The sequence below is a fragment of the Myodes glareolus genome, chromosome 1 (assembly GCF_982192425.1).
Source record: "Myodes glareolus chromosome 1, mMyoGla1.1, whole genome shotgun sequence".
In the NCBI taxonomy this organism is placed as follows: Eukaryota; Metazoa; Chordata; class Mammalia; order Rodentia; family Cricetidae; genus Myodes; species Myodes glareolus.
This window is the reverse complement of record NC_142026.1, coordinates 98,510,708-98,531,009: the sequence shown is the minus strand read 5'-3', so window position 1 is coordinate 98,531,009 and position 20,302 is coordinate 98,510,708. Positions and strand designations below refer to the sequence as shown.

Below are 20,302 nucleotides of genomic sequence, written 5' to 3'. Positions count from 1 at the left end.
TTACGTAGCGATCACTCTCTTAATTAATCACCAGCCTTTTAGACTAAGCGCTGAATTTTAATGCTCTAATCTTCAAATCCAAAGACTATGATCTGTCTTGTAACAAAAACATCCCAGTTCAAATTGTAATCTCATTTTTATCTCTGCTCAGATGATGAACCATGCTTGGAATAATTATAAACGTTATGCCTGGGGCTTAAACGAACTGAAACCTATATCCAAAGAAGGCCATTCAAGCAGTTTATTCGGTGAGTATGATGTGCTTTGATTCGAGGATGTGTTGTGGCTGTTGTTTTGGTTTTTGAGACACTTTCTCCCTCTCTTAGCCCCGGCTGGCTTAGAACTGAGCACATAACCCTGGTTGACTTTGAATTCACAACCCTGCTCCCGACTTCGCCTTCTGTCACAGTTTCCTTTCTGTGGCAGTGAGGAAATACCACGACCAAGGCAATTTATGGAAGAAAGTATTTAAGGGGGCTTACAACTTCAGACGGTGGTCCGTGATCAGGTCCAGCATCAGGGTGCGGAGCATGGCAGCAGACAGCAGGCATGGCTCTGGAACAGTAACTGAGAGCTAATATTCTTTTACACAAGCAGGAGACAGAGAAAGGCTTACTAGTAATAGCATGAGTTTGGAAACCTCAAAGCCCACCTCTAGTGACAGGCATACCTCATAATCCTTCCCACACACCTCCACCAACAGGGGTCCATGTTTGCAAATATGTGAGTCAATGGGAGAGCATTGTCATTCCACCTAGCACACCTTGCCAGAAATTAGAGTTATGAACCACCACTGCTGGCTTTTTATCAAGAGTGTCTTTTCAGTAAGTTCCCTGAACTTGCTGCTGGTCAGAAAGCTAGTGGGGAATCTCTGATTCTGCAGGCCCCACCATGTTGCTAGGAAACCTGAACCCCTGCTGGAACTGTGGAAAGATTGCACTTAAAGTATGTCCCAGAAAGAACACCAGCTTTGTGTTGGAGAGACCTGTGTAACTTGTAAAACATCCTCATGCCCAGGGCTGACTTCCAGGGATGGAGTGCACAGCAGGGTTTCAAGGTCTAGGGTGATTCCTGTAGACGAGTATTTAGTTACCTGCATTAAGGGCTTCTTGCCGCATAAAAGTTCTGTCTTTATAGATAAGCTTGCTGAGGCACTGGGCCGTGGCGATCCCTTCCGTAACTCAGTTTTGCCTGTAGCTTTCCACTGTTCTGTGGAAGACAAGGCAAGCCGATTAGGCCAGCTGTTTGAGCGTCCATCTATCTGCTTTTTTGCCGTATTGCACTTGGTGTTCACAGGAACACTCTGATTGGCACTGTTTGCATTAATAATGTGCCTATTGTGGAAGGAAGGAAACCACCAGAAATGTTTGATGGTGGTTTTGTTTGAACAAAGGCCTCCTCAGGGCCACCTCCTGGGCTCGGTTTCTTTTCAGGCTCTCAGAAAGGTAACTGTAAGTAATAGGGAAATGGAAAAGAAGAACTCTGGGACTGCCAAGCTCACCAGCATGCCTTTCCGTACTCTAACAGGATGTCTTAAATGGTACCAGCTCATATAACAAGTAACAATTTCTGGTGACGTTTATGGAGCAATTATTGTACAGAACCACTCTGCTACATGTCACTCGATCTCATTTTTCTGTACATTTTTGGTGAGGAAATTAGAGCAACAGAGAACTTTCTCAGAGATGGCGCAGTGGGACAGGAACTAAGCATGACTGACACCATGTTCCTCCTTTTCTGTGTCTTAAGGATTTTCATCAATTTAGCTACAGTTCTGTCACTCAAGGGCATAATCCAAGTTGTGGCAAGAGTTGATGGGCTAGTGTAGCCAGCCCGCATGTGCACACTGACTTTCAAAGCATGAAGTGGTTCAGCAGATACATGGAGGTCCCGGAGCCTTTGGGATCTCATGTAGGGAGAAGGACATTACACAGAAGAGTGGAAGAGACTGCTCTGTCACCATAATGATTCAGTTCGGAGACAGGGAACAGAAGCTGGGAGTGCCTGCAGCAGAAGTGACCTCAGATGTCACTAAAGTAGTATCAGGACTGTGACCAGGTCCCAGGACAGAGGAGAGGTACAAGTTTAGAGAGAAACTAAAATTTCATGGTGAGTCAGAAGGCCTTCCCTTTTCATTGTTTACTATTATAACTAAAAAAAAAAACAAAAAACAAAAAACCAAAAAACCAAAAAACAAAACCCTGAATCTGAGCTGGGTAGATGACTCAGCGGTTGAGTGCACTGGCTGCTCGTGGAGAGGGCCTTGATTTGATTTCCAGCACCTCCATGACAGCTCACAATTGTCTATGAACTCTAGTTCCAGAAGGTCTGATGTCCCCTTCTGGCCACACAGCAACTGCACATATGTGATTGGAAAATGCACACAAAGGCAAACCACCTATACATACGGAATAAATAAAAAATAAATTTTTAAAAGTAATTACCCATTATTTACTTTCCTCTTAGTGAAAGTTGATCAGAGAACTCAATTATGTGTTAATCATCCTTGAATAAATCACTTGATTTCTGTTAATAGATCAATGGTCATAATAATAAACTTTAAGGACATTTCAGATTTTTTTTGTTTTTACAATTTTCACTGAATTTATCAGTAAAAACAATGTTATGAACCATTACATGGGGGCCTCAAATATCAATATGGCAGAATGAACTGCTAATCAAATGGTATCTATTTCCATTTTCAAATTCGAATGGGCTATAGAACATTTTCTTATACAATAAAATCAACAGCTGGGACTTACTGCAAAAGTGAAAAGTCCTTATTTTAGAAGGTGAGGAAAACTTTTAATTGTCTTATTTAGATGCATCTGAGCCAAATGCTTTGTCTGCAAGAAGTATGTCAACCTGTGTATTCTTTCAGCAAACCATAAATGACAGGAATATTTCTTGCCCTTCCTGCCTACTTTTTCAGAGTGGTTATTGGTTTGTAGTGGCTTATTCAGAGTTTGGTCCCTCACAGCAACCTGTCAAGAGACAATCAGCTCTGTGAACCTCATTTTTCCAGTCATTAACATCTGGGGAGACCTTCGACACTGGTGTTTTTTCTCAAGGCTCCCTCTTTCCAGTTACTCGAAAGTCACCTGTGAGCCAGGGAAAGGAAAACTGGTTCCTTCCCTAACTTGAAAACGATGCTAATGAACATGAGAAATGACCTGGGAGTTGCCACCTCCCAGTTCCACTGTAAAAAAGAAAGCAGAGCTAGTGTTTTGACAAAATTGCTCCTCAAAGAGGACCATTTGTGTTTGATCTGGTATATTCAGTATAAAGTATAACAGCAACAACAACAGAAGCTCATAATGACTGAATTAGAAATACATGATCATATGAATCTGTTATCATGTTTCAGAATGTGACCTTAAAACATCCTTTTTTAATGTTTCCCTTGATTCCATAGTTTTGTTTCCCCCCAAAATTGTATTTTCCAGAAGATTGAGTTATAATAAAGTATAACGCTAAATGTTTTCTAACTTTCATGTTTTATCATTATGTAAGATTTAACTTTAGTCTGTTTTAGAAAGTTAAGTATTTTAATGTTAGAAGGGAAAGGGCACCTTGTTTGTCCCAGCTCTCTGGCTAGCTAACACCCCAAATAACCACACCAAAACCGTATTAATTAAAACACTGCTTGACCATTAGCTCTAACTTCTTATTCGCTAACTCTTCCATATTAGTTTAACCTAATTCCATTAATCTGTGTATCACCATGTGGCTGTGGTTTACCAGAGATTCTAACTGGTGTCAGGCAGAGGATCCATGGCTTCTCTGACTCTGCCCTTCTTCCTCCCAGCATTCAGTTCTTTTTACCCCGCCTACCTCAGTTCTGCCCTATCAAAAGGTCAAGGCAGTTTCTTTATTCATTAACCAATGAAAGCAACACATAAACAGAAGGACCTCCTACACGATTTTAATATTGTATTACTTCTGGTTTTCTAATGATAGTTTGTCAATTGTTACTTGAACACTGTGTGCACTGAAGTATGTTCCATTTTTATTTATGGATCTGTACTGAATAAATGTAGTACTCAGTCTTTCAACATTCACTTATTGAATTCCATTACTACAGTCATGGAGGGTGCCATGGAGAATGTGGGATGAAGAAAACATAATCTCTCTCCTAAGATGGTTTGTAGTCTCAAGGATGATGGAACATGATGCGTTCCTGAGGATGCAATGAGAGCTTAAAAGATACAGAACCAGGGCCCGATGAGGATGAGAAGGACATTGGTATCAGTCACAGTGTTATAGGCACTGGGGATTTCAGGTCAGAGTACAGAACACCTCCTACTTACCCATGCTTTTGTTTCCTGGATTTTAATCACTGGTGATCAACCGTAGGCTGAAAATATTAAGAAGATTCTAAAAAATAAGAATTCTTACGCTTTAACCAGTATACAATCCTGAACAGTGTCCCGAACTTGTGACCGCCTCCAGCTCATTCCTGGCCTGGATGGACACATTTATCCACAGTACATGCTACCCACCTTTCAGGCATTTGGTAGCCATTTTGCTTCATCTATCTTTGCATTTTATTCTTTATACCCACGTCACCCTATTTTACTAATGGTCCAAAAGTACAAGAGTACCATGCTGACAATTTGGGTGTGCCCAAAAGAAGCCGAGTAGTATTTTTCTTTTTAACGATGAAAGTTAAATTCAGCTTAATACAGAAGGTATTCAGCTTAATACAGAAGGGGTGCAGGAATCCGATGCTGAGGTTGCTAAGAGCCACAGTCAAGATGAGTCTTCTGTCCGTGGAACTGGGAAGAAAGAAAAAGGAATCTGCATTGCTTGTGTTGTTCCACACCAAACTGCAGAAGTTATGGTCCCAGTGCTCTAAGTGTTAAAATGGAGAAGGCATTAGCTGTATTTATGCTCAGGGAAAACATGGTATCTACGAGGTTCAGCACTATCTGCTGCTGCAGCATCTCCCAGGGTTCTGGGAACACATTGTCTGCAGATAAAGGGTGACTCCTGCAATGATTTAAAAGAGCTCGCCTGGTGATAATCCTACATCTAGCAAACTTCACACCCGTGCATTCCAGTGCAACTATACAAGAATTAATGACAACCGCCTCTTTGCTTCAGGCTTATTTTTCTTTTTCATTCTAGAGAATGCAGTCACAGATGAAGTTTCCCAGAGGTTTAGTTTTTACAGCTTGGAGCAAATGTTAAGGATCAGTGTTCGTAGCCTAGAGCCTAGGAAAAAATTTGTTTTGGCATGCTGTATATCTTACATTTTATTTTTTGAAAGAAATTAATACTCTACTCAGTATTACTGTTTGTCAATGAGTTGAGAATTACTCTCAGATTTTTTTCTAGGTGTGGTCAGTTTGCATATATATCTCAAAAATATTGAAAAGCTATTTTTGGTATTTTTCAGGTAACATCAAAGGAGCAACGATAGTAGACGCCCTGGATACACTTTTCATCATGGGAATGAAGACTGAATTTCAAGAAGCTAAATCATGGATTAAAAAATATTTAGATTTCAATGTGGTAAGTTAAATTGAAGTTACTCATTGAGCTGTTAACTTTTAGCCTATCCATACCCTGTAGGGGATACATTTGTTATAATCTGTGCCAGTAGACACAAACTTAACTTTTTAGTGTGTGTGTGTGTGTGTGTGTGTGTGTGTGTGTGTGTGTGTGATGCCATTGGCTGTAATTCCTCTGACATCATCCATCTCATCTTCCTTAGCTTTGAGACAGGATTCCTAGCTTTCCAGCACTGGGATTAGACGTGCATACTACCACACCCAGCTTTTTGACGTGGCTTCTGGGGATCAAATTCAGGTCCTCTGCTTGAGAAGCATGCACGTTGCCGAGTCATCTCTCCTGCTCCAAATGCTGCAGTTTTGAATAGTAAAAGACGCTCATGCTCTGTCCTTCTCAGTTACTGTACATGCTCTGTGTCCTTTTGTCAAATTAAGGGTATATCAAAAGAAACATATTTAAAGTAGTCTGCATTATCCATCTTCCTGTTTGAATTACCACAGCAACACAATGAGATGGATACTGAAGCCTCGAAGGCTTATTCCAGAGCATAATATTGGCTGTACGTTGGAGCTGTGACTCTGTCACAGGGCCATGTCCCCAGTACTTAATTGTGACATTGTACAAGGCACACAGCATTGGCAGCCTCTGTCACTTAACTAAGGTTTCCAACTTCATTGTTCTTATACTCCTATTCATAAAGGAAAAAAGAAAAAAATCACCTCCATCTAGATCTCTGAGCGTAAATAACAGTCTTCAGCTTTTAGTATATGTACATTCTTGGCAAATAACCTGAGACCAAGTGTGTTGTGAGGGAGCAGAGCAATAGAGGGAGGCAGATCCAGTTTTTGATTACCATGGTCGGGGAGAACTGTGTCTCCTTGGATCTAACTGGACAGTCTTTGTTTTGTCCCATGGGGATGTTGGCAAGGAACTTATTATTATTCTAAGAAAAGGAAGCATGTTGGCCCCAACTCTTTAAACGTCCTAACTTAGGGCTACACTATTGGTATTCTTTTAAATCTCAGATAACTTTGCAGAAATCTTTGTAAGCCTTTTGTCTAGCTGGAAAGTGTTCAGCAGCACCTGGGGATCCTCGCAGCCAAGGTAGAAGACGCTTACTACATGTTGAGATGGGATGGAGGAGGAGGGTGCTCCTGCCAGCCCGGCTGTGTCGTCATTCCTCTGTTCCCATGAAGAGTGGGCATCAGAGCTAGCCAGAGCACTTAAGATTAGTAAAGCAAGTCCTTGTCTATCACTTTGACTTTAAACCATATATTCATTACAATATTCCAACACTACATAACTGTGGAGATCAGTGCATTAAGCTATTACTTTATTTTTAATTTTTTTAGGTTTATTTTCATGTGCATGGATGTCTCACTTACATGTATACATGTCTATGTACTAAACATGTACCTGGTGCCCCAGGGATGCTTAAAAGAGGGAGTTGGATCCCTTGGAACTAGAGTTGCAGATGGCTGTGATTGACCATATGGGGGAGAGGAATTAATCCTAGGGCCTCTACGAAAGCAAGTTGGTCTCCAGTTCCAGGCTCTTTCATTTTAAATGTAGAGAAAAATGAGTATAAAACTGGTGGTATAAAGCTACTGGATGGTGTGTAACTTGGCAGTTCTGATAATACTGCTAGAACTAAAACATGAAACATTAGAGTAGAAAATTTTCTCCTTTTATAAATTTATTCCCTTAGGAATACTGAGTAAGTCTTGTTGTCTCCATGTGTCTCAAATTTCTGTTTATTTCTTTCTCTCTCTCTCTCTCTCTCTCTCTCTCTCTCTCTCTCTCTGTCTCTCTGTGTGTGTGTATTTATGTGTATGTATGTGTGTGTTTATGTGGTGTTGTGGTAGATGTTGTATATATGTGAAGAGACACACAACACACATGATAATCTACAACAAGACATTGGATGTCTTTCTTTATCACTTCCCACCTATTGCCTCAAGACAGGAACACTCGTTGTACTGGACGCTTGCCATTTTAGTTAGGCTGCCTGATAGCAAACTCCTGTGTTCCTGCTCCCAGCCTATCCCCCACACCAGGCACTCTGGTAACAGATATATGCATCCATGCTCAATTTTTAATATGGATGCTTGGAATTTGAACTCAGGCCCTCATGCATCCAGAGCAAGTTCTTACCCACTGAGCCATCTCCTTAGTTATTCACAGCATGAGAAGACTTGAAACATTTACTGTGCCTCTTTCTACCAACAAATATTACCGTATTTCCCCATAAAAAATTATATTAAGGTTGAAAGGATAGCTCAGTTTGTAGAGTGCTTACCTAGCATGCACAAAATCTGAGGTTCAATCCCCAGTACAGTATAAAAACTGGGTTGTCAGGAACCACCTTTCTGGGATGACTTCTACCTTGATCCTATCGTGGCAGGCATTCCAGGGTAGGGCGTGAGGATTAGAAAAGTTAGGTAGGAGGAACAGAGATAAGAAAGAAGCCCAGAAACATAGGATAGTATCGGGAGGGCAACTTAGCATATCCAGAATGCTGAATTCACCCACATTTATATAAACTTTTATACTCCACTACAAAGTGGGTGGGGAGAAGGCAAAGGACTGCTTTAATATGATACAAAGGACAACCAGAACAGTTACTTGCCCCAATACTTGAGACATCAAGTCATTATTTCTTGAGGAAAGCATTCTGTTGTTTAGTCAGTGAACCCACCCTAGACCAAGTATCCTGAAGGCAACCACTCCCTAGGTCAAACTTCCTATTTCAAAAGAAGGAACTTGAATTCTCTGACCTTTGGTCAGGGTGGAGTGGCTGCACCACTGTGGGCCATCAGTGTCCAAAACACCAAGTAACCACACCCTAGGTCAGGGAGTATAGTCACAGTTGCTGTCAACTACTCAGGTTGTCTGACCTTCAGACAAGGTAGAACAGGCTCACAGTGTTGGGCTTCCACACTGGGTATGGTGGCACAGGCCTGCTAATTCTAGTATTCAGGAGGTAGAGGCAGGAGGAACAGAGTTTTTAGGTAAGCCTCAGGTATATACAAAGTTCAAGTCAACTTGGGCTACATGAGATCTCTTTGTTTTAACACACATATCAATAATCGAGAGTCAGAACTTCTCATATTAAAAAGAGTAATCCTTAAGTTCAAGAAAGATATTTTTTCTTCTTTTCATTGCACGATACAGATCTTTAGCTCAGTGTTTATTAGTAAATTTTCTAACACATGTGAGAATTTATCTTACATTTTCACACTCAACACACAGCTTCAAGTGAATTTTTCAACGACTGCTTGACTTTTCCTTCAGATTAAGAAAAAGACTGAGAATTTATTTTTGCATTCATGTTAGGGGAGAACAATAAGCCTTACCTAAAATGTTTTTCCCTTTTAGGGATAGCATGTAATATTGTAGCCTAGAGGACACACCATTGATATAGAAATGAATACATTGGTATGGATCTTGGTCTATTGATACAAATTTAAGGTCAATTTTGTTATATGTATATTTCTACTTTTGTTTAAGGTATTGTGTTTGTGAAGCTCATTTAAAAATGTAATTCATATTTAAGAAATACAGATTAACAGGTAGTTATCTATAATAGTTAAATTGTAGTCATGTTAGTTAGGTTTTCTAGATGTATAAAGATATATCTCAGATGAATAGTCATGCTTCAAATCTTTCAAAGACCTGCAGAATATGGCATTTGAAATGTTTTAAGAACTTAGACTTTTCTCAACAATGAGACACATCTGCTCTGGCAGCACCAATTATTTCACAAGGATGATGGGCATTGAAGAAGCTTCTTATGGAGTTTGCTAGCCATTTGGGCAAGAAACTGCTCTTGCCTGGACTGCTTGATGGTATGCTGTATGAACTGGACATGCAGGACCCACAGAAAAATGACTGTTGACAGTCCTTCAGGGTTCCTGCTTCATGAAAGAGTCTGCCAGACATTCTGCAGGACACAGAAGAAAGTGACTGACAAACTGCCAATATAGGTGAAACAGTCTTTGAAATTTTCTGCTTCATGAAACAGTCTGCCGGATACTATGGGCCTGTAGGCTGAAGATGGGTGCCCAGCATGTATGGCAGAAGAACTTTGGGAGACTGTCCAGGCAGCAAGATGTCTGTCAATTCTAGATCTTTGAAATTTGCTTACAGTGTACTTCCTGTTTACTTAAGTAATATTATATCCTTCTGGGGTCTTTGTTGGAGTTGAAGACATTTGTAGTTTTCCTTAGTTATGATAAAAGATAAATTAAAAATAAATATCATAACTGTAATTCTTGCTTGAGAACTGTTTTGTTATATGTAATTTTACTATGTAGAGTTAAAAACCTTCCTTTTTACTTAGACAGAAAAAGGGAGATGATGTGGGATTCCCTCTGAATGTTGTGAATATGCACTACCATTGGTTAATAAAGAAGCTGTTTTGGTCTATGGCAGGGCAGAATAGAGCTAGGTGGGGGAAACTAAACTGAATGCTGGGAGAAAGAAGGCAGAGTCAGTGAGATGCCATGTAGCTGACAAAGGAGACAGAAGCTGGAACCTTACTAGTAGGCCACATCTTCATTGTAAAATATAAAATAATAGAAATGGGTTAATTTAAGATGTAAGAGTTAGTTAATAAGAAGTCTGATCTAGAAGGCTGGAGAGATGGCTCAGCGGTTAAGAGCATTGCCTGCTCTTCCAAAGGTCCTGAGTTTAATTCCCAGCAACCACATGGTGGCTTACAACCATCTGTAATGAGGTCTGGTGCCCTCTTCTGGCCTGCAGGCATACACGCAGAAAGAATATTGATTACATAATAGATAAATTAAAAAAAGACCTGCATTTAAAAAAAAAAGAAGTCTGATCTAATAGGCCAAACAGTGTTGTAATTAATACAGTTTCTGTGTGATTATTCAGGTCTGGGTGGCCAGGAACAAAAAAGCAGTTACACACCATTGCCTGCATTTAAGTCAATACCTTTTCCTTATAAAATATTTAAAGTGTTTAAACTGAAAGCCCAGTGGTTTATTGTTTCTGTTGTTGTTATTGTTTGTTTTGAAGTTAATGCACATAAATGTATCCAATGCAGCTGCAAAGCAAAAAGAAACAGAACGGAGATAGAAAGACTATTTGCTGTGGGTTTAATCTTAGAGTTCCTGTGTAAATAAGTCCTAAAGTTGAGAGTAAATGTGTGTGCATGCAGAATGCTCAGTTTATAACACTTAAAATTTACTTTAGCAAATACTTCTCAGTGGGGTTATACTGCCATTCATGAAAGCCTAACAAGTTGATTCATTTGGTTGTACAAAATCCAAGTGTCTTTTATGACTGCTTTTAAATAAGTCATTGGGTTAATGTGATTTAGGGAGTAAGAGCTGGGGCTTCATTGATGGCTTGTGTTTGGCTCAGGTATCCTCCAGCATGCACATGAAATGGGAAACATTTAGTAGCCTCTGGTGAGCTTCCTGAGTTCAATTCAGTGTAAGCCTAGGATAAAAAATCCAGGTTTTTATTTACTCATTATTCATTCATCCATATGCTAATTATTTACAAGCTCTTCCTAACGATTGGTGACCACACTTCAGGAGTTTCTCTAGCAGGAGAAATGGACACTTTAACTGGAGCTGGGTTATCTGAGGAAGGAGAAAGGCAAGACAGGCCAAAGGAGCTGAAGTTGTCAGAAGCTAGCACCTGATGATGATTGATTGATTGATTGATTGATGCTGATGAATATTTTGCATAGGTTATTTCCATCTCTGCGGAAGAGTGTGGTGTTTTCTTTGTGTTTATAGATGAACATAATTAATTAATCTTCCCGAGGTTATGCAGCAAGCAGGAGCTGTGGTTGGTGAGCAAGCTCTGTCAAGTTCATTCACCCTGTTTTTTATGGTGAGGAAATACAGTAAGTTGAGAAATTGATACCCATCCTAAGAATCTGAGTCTGTGGCTTAGGCATGTCATCTTCATATCACTGCGCTTATTAGATTCTGTCATTTAGTAAGAATTCAATCATTGCCTGTGAAACAAAGGCGCTGTCGGTCTTGTCCTATTTCCTGACTGAATGTGGTAGACAGGGTTGGAAAGCCTGCCCGTGGAATACGGTGGTAGCTGTGCCAAGTCATTTTGAGACAGTTAGAATGTAAGCACAGGTGATCTCCACGGCACTAGCTATCCCTCCACAGGGTGGTGGCACCTGCTACAGGAACACGCAAAAATAAAGAAAACGGCATAGTTCCTCTGTGAGTGCTACTCAATCCCATTCTGAGCTTCTTTGAAAAAACTACTGTGTTAACTAGAGGTACTGAAAAGTATCTTTAGTAACAAATTTTATAAAATATGTAGAAATTTTCTCTGGATAGCAATTCTTTACACGAAGTCTCTGTGAACACAGAAGCTAGATAAAAGCTGTCCTTACGATGTCTTTCAGCCCTGCAGCAACATAGAGTGGTATGGGAGATGGGGCTTTCTTTGTTAAGGACAAGAATAGAGTTGTAGATTAGCTTGCTCCAGACACTACCACTGATGCCAGAGAAGTTCACCAAGTGCCAGGGTTGTGCCAGGGATGTGATGATTCCCATGAATTTTACATGATAAAGGTATTGATAGCAAGGTGATTTTTGTTTTAAAGTAAAGGTCTACACTCTAAACATGTTCCTAGGTTTCACTTAAATAGGCAAGCAAGCAGACTATGGGGGTTCTCTGGAAAAGATGTGCATCCACTTTAACCCCGTGCGGTGTCTACTCATGAGTACCATGTTATGAAGCATGAAGAAGTGACATTTTTCTTAACTCTGCTCCTAGAAAAGGGTTGTTTCAAAGCAGAATTATATCCTGATTGGTGAAGATTACTGTTAGTTTTCCTGCTGAATGGACTCATGGGGTGTTTACCATTTGATGATGAGGGGTACCTGGCTGGGAGTAATTCTTTTGGTCATGGCCCCAGTAGGAACTTGTCTCTCTAGTAGTGATTACTGATAGATTTGAGCTGCGACTTGGATCGTTTCTGGACCTTCACAGTCTATTAACATAGACAGCATGCTTCTTTGCCTGTCTTCAGAGCTTTAAGAGTTTAAACACTGTTAACAGTCTTAAGACATGTTTTTCGCTATTTATGTAACCAAGAGCAGCAAGGATACACAGTGAGGAACAGGAGACATTACGAAACTTTAAGTCTTATACTCCTCTTAATTCATGAGTGTGAAGCAACAGACATTCTGAGGTAGCATTCTTTAAGGACGTGGAATTAGTGGTAAACATAGGCCAGACACCACATAGGCAATTCCTTTAACCTGAGGCCTTGCAAGCTTTTCTCTACAAAACAACGTTGTCACATATGTGGGTATGGTAGCATTGCTCCTGGGCATAATTACTACAATGGATTGTAGTGGGGAAGTTGTAATTAATCACAATCATTGCTCTGATTTGCAGCAGGGCAGCCATTACTGAATCTTATGTGTTTGTTGTGTGTCATATAAGCACAGGAGCCCCATGTTACAGATCTCTGAGTAGAAAGCTGACAGAGTTTGGTTGAATATTGGTAAAACAAACAAGCAAACAAACAAACAAAAAAAGAGTTTCTGAATTTAGGGATCTAATGTTCTCTTCCAAAAAATCTTTTCAACTCAGTGAAAATGTTGTGTTGTGTTGCATCCTAATAGTTAAAATGTCTGAAAAAGCTTTATTATAAATAACTATCTTAAGGCCTGGAGCCTCAAAGAAATAAATTACCTTCTCAAAGGAAGCTTATGGGTTTGTAGTTTCTCAGGCAAATGGAAGCCAGGGCTGACTTTGTTCTAGAACTATCATATCCTTTTATTCTCCTGGCCAAGCTTGTGATTTTTGCTTACTGACTCTATTAAATATACGATGGAGAATTTTGATGGGTAAGTTGCTTATAAAAATGAAACTTAACTGGAAGGTCTCTGTGCTCTTTAAAACACTGTCTTGCCTGGTAAGTCTCTCTGACACTCATGTTAAAAAGGGCTCTGAGGGGGTCATTATTCTGTCACCAAATTAGTGTTAGAGTCTTCACATCTGTGGGTATATGACGTGATAACTAGGATGAGACCTTTCCCAGCACAGCGGCGGGCAAGGTGTTAATTAGGAGAGGAGAACATGCCTTTTCCCCCAGTGTAGCAATCTTTGTCCATTGATCCCATAATTTTAGATGTCTAATAAATTGGAGAAGAAAAATTTAAGAGAATGCATGAACATGAGGTTGAACTTAATGGTCTAAGGGCACCAAGTTATAAGTACTGTCCCAGTCAGGGTTACTATTGCTGTAATGCAACAGTACGGCCAACAGCAACTTGGGGAGGTGAGGCTTACATACCTTGAGTTACAGTTCATTGAGGGAAGGCATGGCAGGAACACAAACTGGACAGGAACCTGGAGGCAGGAGCTGATGCAGAGGCCATGGAGGGATGCTGCTGATAGGCTTGCTCCTCATGACTTGGTCAGTATGCTTTCTTACAGGACTCAGGACCACTATTTCAGTATGGGTGGCACCACCCACAATGGGCTAGACCCTCCTCTGTCAATCACTAATTAAGAAAATTCCTGCAGGCTTGCCTACAGCTTGATCTTCTGGAGGCACTGTCTCAGCTGAGGTTCCCTCCTCTTGATTATGCTTGTCTGTGTCAAGGTGACATGAAACTAGCTCTTGTCAACTTGACACACGAATCCATCACTGTTCAGCCATAACCTTTCTTGGTTGTTCATCCTCAGGATCACATGTCACTGTCAACATTACAATGTAACATTCAAAGTCTTAAAAGATCCACAGTCTAAAAATTTAAACACCCCAAACTTAAGACTTTTAAAAAAATATCCAGTATCTTCTAAAATCCAAGCTGTCTGTAAAGCTCTAAAATCTCTTTCAAAGTTCAGAGTCTCTCAAATGTGGGATCTGGTAAAATCAAAAATAAATTAAATATTTTCTTATCTCAAGTGGGAAAAACCAGGGCACAGTCACAATCTAAATTAAACAAAAATCAGACTCCAACAATGTAAATAATTAAATAGCCAAGATCTACTCATGACCTTCTGGTCTCCTCCAAAGGGCTCGGATCACTTCTCTGGCCACTCTCTCCAGCCCACACAGATTTGTCTCCTGAGTTCAGTCCGCTCCATGCCATGGCTGCTGCTTTTTTCTTGGTGGCCCAGCCCCTAGTACTGGCATCCCTGAAATGCTGGGATCTCTTGCTGCAACTGGGATTTGATAGCCTTAAGGGACCCCAGCCCTGCCACACAGTGCCAAGCCTCAGTGGCTCCCCTTGACCCCTTCATGCCTTCAAAACCAGTACCAGCTGGGTAACCTTTACACTACCAAGTATGGCTGCAGGCACAGGGTACAATCTTGGCTGCCTTTGGAACTCCGAGGGATCATTTCCCAGATTTCACTCCTCCAGTGCTGGTCTCCTCTTAATCACGGCTGATTTCTCAGCTCCGGTTGGCCAGCATCACTTATCCCAGCAAAGCAATGGTTTCATGTTAGTGGTTCTGGTGTCTTGTCAGTCACAGCCAGTTCTTCAACCCCAGCAGGCCAGAAGTACAGATTCTTAATTCATAATAGTCAACGGCCTAGTAGAGTCTATAAGTGACTCTCAAAATTCCCTGTGGAATTTAACAAGCCAGGCGTCTATCATCTACATTTCTCTCAACACTCATCTTCCAACCTCCCACAGAACCAAAGTCAAGCTTTGACTACTCAGTGGCTTTCTATGGACCCCGAAGGCCCAAAGTCTTTCTGCAAAAAAGACTCCCCCAAAACAATATGGTCAGGTCGGTCACAGCAAGAGCCCACTATCTTAGCACCAATCTTTCTTAGTTAGGGTTAATGTGGCTGTGATGAAACACCATGACTAGAAGTAACTTGGTAAGAAAATGGTTTATTCGGCTTACATATCCTGGGTCACAGTCCACTGAGGGAAGCCCAGGCAGGAACTCACAGAGAAGTGCTGGTTACTGACTTGCTTCCCAAGGCCTGTTCAGTTTGCTTTCTTATAGACTCCAGGACAGCCATTCCGGAATGGGTAGGAACCACCCACAAAGGGCTGGACCCTCCCCCATGAATCAAGTGATTAAGAAAATGTGCTGCAGGCTTGCTTACAATTTGATGTTATGGAAGCATTTTCCCAGCTGATGTTCCCTCCTTTCAAATGACTCCAGCGTGTGTCAAGCTGACGTAAAACTCAGCACGGGTGTTAAGAGAGGCTCATAACCAAAGCAGATGTTCTCAATGGCCCACGGTACTCGCCTCCTGATATTCTCATGTGAACTGAATCATACAACCTATTTTATTAAACTCGTGCATGAATCTGTGTGCTGTGATTGCATAGCCATGCTGGAAGAAAAATGGAAGAGCAGTCTCTAATGAAGATGTACTTAAGAGTATATTATATTTTAGACGTGTTCAACCTATAGTTGCTAATCAGTGTGGCATAGCAGGTTTAAACAAAGAACTGAATACCCTTCTCAAACTGGGAGTCCTGTAAGACTATCCACTAGATACTATAGAATATAGAATAACTGCATATAGAATGCAGTTCTAAATGAAACATTTAAGGGGCCAGTTAAATTTATTTTACATGTAATGCAGTTGGCAAAATCATATCCTTTGTACATTAGGAGGTTTTAGCATTGTGACTTGCTTCATCCACATGCCCCCTCCCTCTTCTGTCATTAGGGTAAGTAAGTGGAAAACTTGTTCAGAACATCTTGATGTGTGACTGTTGAGAGTAGAAATGTGGGTTCCCCTGTGAAGTTCAGGGAGGTGCATGACAATAAAATTATTAAACATCCTAATATTGGAATAATAGATTTTCCAGTAAGCCTGTGGAAGGCAGGCCTTTGTTCAGTCTAAGCTGACACAGAATGCTAATGTGTCACTCTTACCAGGTACTGTGAACTGACCGCCTGACACTCATGGGCTCAGAGTATCTTATTGGGAATTCATTCTGTCTTTTTGACTCTCCGCCTTATTCCCTTGTGCGGTCTATCACTGAATGGAAACCAGCTGTTCTGGTTAGGCTGGCTGGCCAGGGACAAGGAGCTCCCAGGATCTGCCTTTCTCTGACCCCCAATGCTGCACTTACAGTCACACAGCCATACCGACTCTTTTATATGGGTGCTGGAATTCAAACTCAGGCCCAAATACTTGTGTCGCAAGCACTTTTACACACTGAGCCATCTCCCTAGCCCCTTGGCCAGCATTTTCATAGCTGTTAACCATTTTATTGTAGCATGAAATTTTATCCCCCCCCCACCTTTCCACCTAAGATTAGTCTATGAGGAATGACCCAAAGTGTCTAAATGTCAGTCTTCTGGCCTGAAAATATACTATAACCTAGAATATTAGGAGATCTCAAAGTAAGGTTTATAAATGTGTGACTTTGGGAAAAAAGAGGGAGAAGAAACTGTAATGCTTGGTGTGAGGGGTGATCAAGTGTAGTTCTTGTTTCCAAGCCCAGGAAGATGGTGAGAGTTCAGACTCACGATGCTGTGATATTCCAGAGCAAAACTTTCAAAGACAAGGACTTTCTAATCACTGGGAATCTGCATGGCTTCACCAGTCCAGGCTTACCTTGGGCTCCCTAGATGATTCAGTCCCTGCAACTCAGCTGTCCTCACCGCTGACCTTGAGCACAGAACTTTGCAAGGTTGTCGTTCAGTATCTTCCAGCAGAGCAAGATAAATAGGGCGCAGGGTCTGAAGTACACACAGACCTGGATCAATAGCTGCCTGAGTAACTGCATCCAATAAGTGACTGATGTCTAGATTGAGATGTATTTCTGATTTCAATTGACATGGCCCAGTCCCCTACCTTGCAATAATTTTTTCAGATGTCAATAGAAAAGACCTAGCTATCCAAAATTTTTCTAGGAGAAATAGGGAAAGAATATGTAATGAGCCCAAAGCCCAAATAAAGAAATCAAACCATTGCAATAGGCTTCAGTAAGCGAAAATATGAGAATCTGACTTTTGGTTTAAAAACTAAAACATCCAAGTACGAACTGAGGCAAAGACGATTTAAGGATTTAAAATCATTACGTTTTATTAGACATTATTTCTCTTAGATATGAGAGATAAGTTGTATGAACTAAATTAATAGGTTTTTCCCTTTCCCTTATCAGAGGTTGTGTGGGCTAACAGCAGTGTTTAAGAGATCCTCATTCCTTAATACACTTCAGTGATAAATTGCACAATACAGAGGGTATTTAATCAATAGATAAGTTGCAAATCACAAATTATTCAGTACAATTACACAAACTCACAGCATGATTTTATCCAACTTTATCTACCAGTTCTCTCTAGCTTCTTTTCATACACATTTCTTTGCAAGAACTCTCTTATGCATGCGGGAGCTTCAATCATTAGATCCCTAAATCCTTTGAGGGAGAGCACGTAGGAAGAAAATATTTTATTTCTTCTTTGTTTCTGAAAATGTTTTCTAAAATGTAGGCTCAGTCAGTTTAAGGATCTTGTTAAGCCATTTTCAATGCTGTGGTCACAGGACCTAGAACTGGGCCTGGCGCATAGTAGTTGCTTAATAAAGGATCCCTAAAGCTGATGCTGTCTCAGATGATTTTTCTAAGTTCATCTGCCAGATGCTGGCTCCATCCGTTCTATTTGCCTCCCAGTCCTTGTCTTTATCAGTGAGTGGTTTGGTTTGGAACAGAAGTGACAGTTACTTAGTAGGCCCAATGAAGTATACCTTATATCTATTGGAGGTCAGCTGTGCTAATAACCTAATTACAAACTACAAGACAGATGCACTTAGCGGTCAGATATTACAGAATCATAAAACTACTGGCAGTAATTATACTTATACATCACAATTATTCAACCATTAATAACAAGACATGGTACATAGTCGGTGACGTGACTGTGGAGGTCAAAATAGTCAAGTTTTGAACCATGAATAAACACTTCCCTTCAAATCCTAACTCTACTCCGATTGTGTGAAGTTCAAAAGGTCACACTCACTATAAGCCTGGCTTGTGTCTCCCTCTGTAGACTGGACATAGGAATAGTAATTAATTCCTAAAATCATTATGAAGATTAAGAGACATCAAGGGATGACCAGAGCCTTCTGCCGCATTGTAAATAATAAAAGCAAGCCACTATTGATACTATAAATAAGAGCCAGGCCAGCAATGCGAGCTCACATCATGATCAGCTTCATGCCAAGGCAGACTGTCATCTCAGAGCTGGGACTGTGGGAAGGCCAACAGCAGCACTGGAACTCAAGTCCCAGGCCTTGGGTCCCATTAGCATTCTGTCTGTGCCACTTTAACATAATGGCAAAAGATTGCTGGCCTCGTGCGGAGCTAGCAGCCACACTACCGTCTGATTGGCCTTTCAGGATGAAAAAGGAGGCAAATGAGTGAAGTAACAGGAGCCCAGAATAGGAAAAAATAATAATAAAAGCCCTGATCCCACTGCATTGGTACAGATACAGAATATCAAGTATGGGGCCCGCTTCACATACAAGAAAGAAAGAATCCCAGTGTATGGTGTTTTTATAATTTTACTTTGAGTCAAAATTATTTTTTATCTGCTTAGCCACATTTTGACACCATTTCCAGGGGACTTGCTCTCTCGTGTATAGGTACCCCTCCCCGGGCAAGCACACAGGTTTGAACAGACCTTAAATTACTGTAGCTTATCATACCGTGTACTTTCATTATGTGTGGTATCATTATGCTTAAGCCTCCTTCATTTTGTTTCCATAGAATGCTGAAGTCTCTGTTTTTGAAGTAAATATACGCTTTGTCGGCGGACTGCTGTCAGCTTACTACTTGTCTGGGGAAGAGGTAAGTCGCAAAGTGGCCCAGAAAAGTGAATTATGCAATGTCTCCAAATCACTCTTTGGGTTAAATATGCCATTTGTGGCATGGATTTAGGGGAAAACTGACGAAATTTTTATGTTCCCATGCTCGGTTTTATTTCTCAAAATACGTGCTAATTAAACGAGCAAGCCGGGGAAGTTTGAGAGTTCAGATTGCCAGGTTAAGGTAAGCCTTTTACATCGCATGGCTCTATTACGCCATGTGTGCAGTGATTAGGAGTACAAATTCCACACGTCTGCAGGCACACTGCAGATGGTTAGTGTAATGGCAGGCTACGGAGGGAATCTTTGTCTTGAAATTTATTTTAATGTTAGTATGTACACTTCGTTAAAACTTTTTGAAGTGAAGAAAGCATGACGAATAAGATTTGAGAATTATAGTACTTGTGAAATTGACGGGCCGTGGCTCTGAGCTTGTCAGCACACGGTCCTGCAGGCCAGTGTCCCTGGGAGAAATGCTTTGTTCTCTTCCTGAGTCAAGGCTTAATGAATTATCTGCTGCTTGGGGCATAGCAGGGAGTTTTAATTCCTGTCTTTCTTTTTTTTTTGGTAGATTAAAGACTTTTGTCTCATGCCCAGAAAGGACACTGATGCTATTTTCTTGAAAGCATTTGGATAACTTTGTGAATTATGGGAAGTGTCCACCAAGAGTTTTGGGAGTGGACTCACCTGTAATATTGACCATGTTAGAAGCTGACAGCAAGGAAAAAACAGTCACATATTTCAACTGCACGTCAATCAGATTTACGTTAGCCTCAGCGTTCTGGCTGGGGGAAGAACAGATCTTAGCCTGTGTAGTATTTCATGTATTTCTATGCTTCAAACAGATTTAAGCAGGGTAATAAATGTTTAATGAGACAGGCTGCTTGACTTTGCTCCTGCTCCAAGGTGCTTTTCTAATCATAGCGACCACACTCTTCTGATTCCTCTCTCTCTCTCTCTCTCTCTCTCTCT

General features: G+C 40.8%; 1 protein-coding gene across 2 annotated transcripts in view; it reads left to right on the top strand.

Moving 5' to 3' along the window:
- Man1a1 (mannosidase alpha class 1A member 1) overlaps nt 1–20,302 on the top strand; it is a 177,325-nt gene that overhangs the window by 42,250 nt on the left and 114,773 nt on the right. For both annotated transcript variants that reach the window (XM_085690066.2, XM_048425311.3), the window contains exons 3-5: nt 152–248; nt 5,402–5,517; nt 19,233–19,313. In XM_085690066.2, the coding sequence (XP_085546192.2) occupies nt 152–248; nt 5,402–5,517; nt 19,233–19,313 (294 nt within the window). The remainder of the gene's footprint in view (nt 1–151; nt 249–5,401; nt 5,518–19,232; nt 19,314–20,302) is intronic.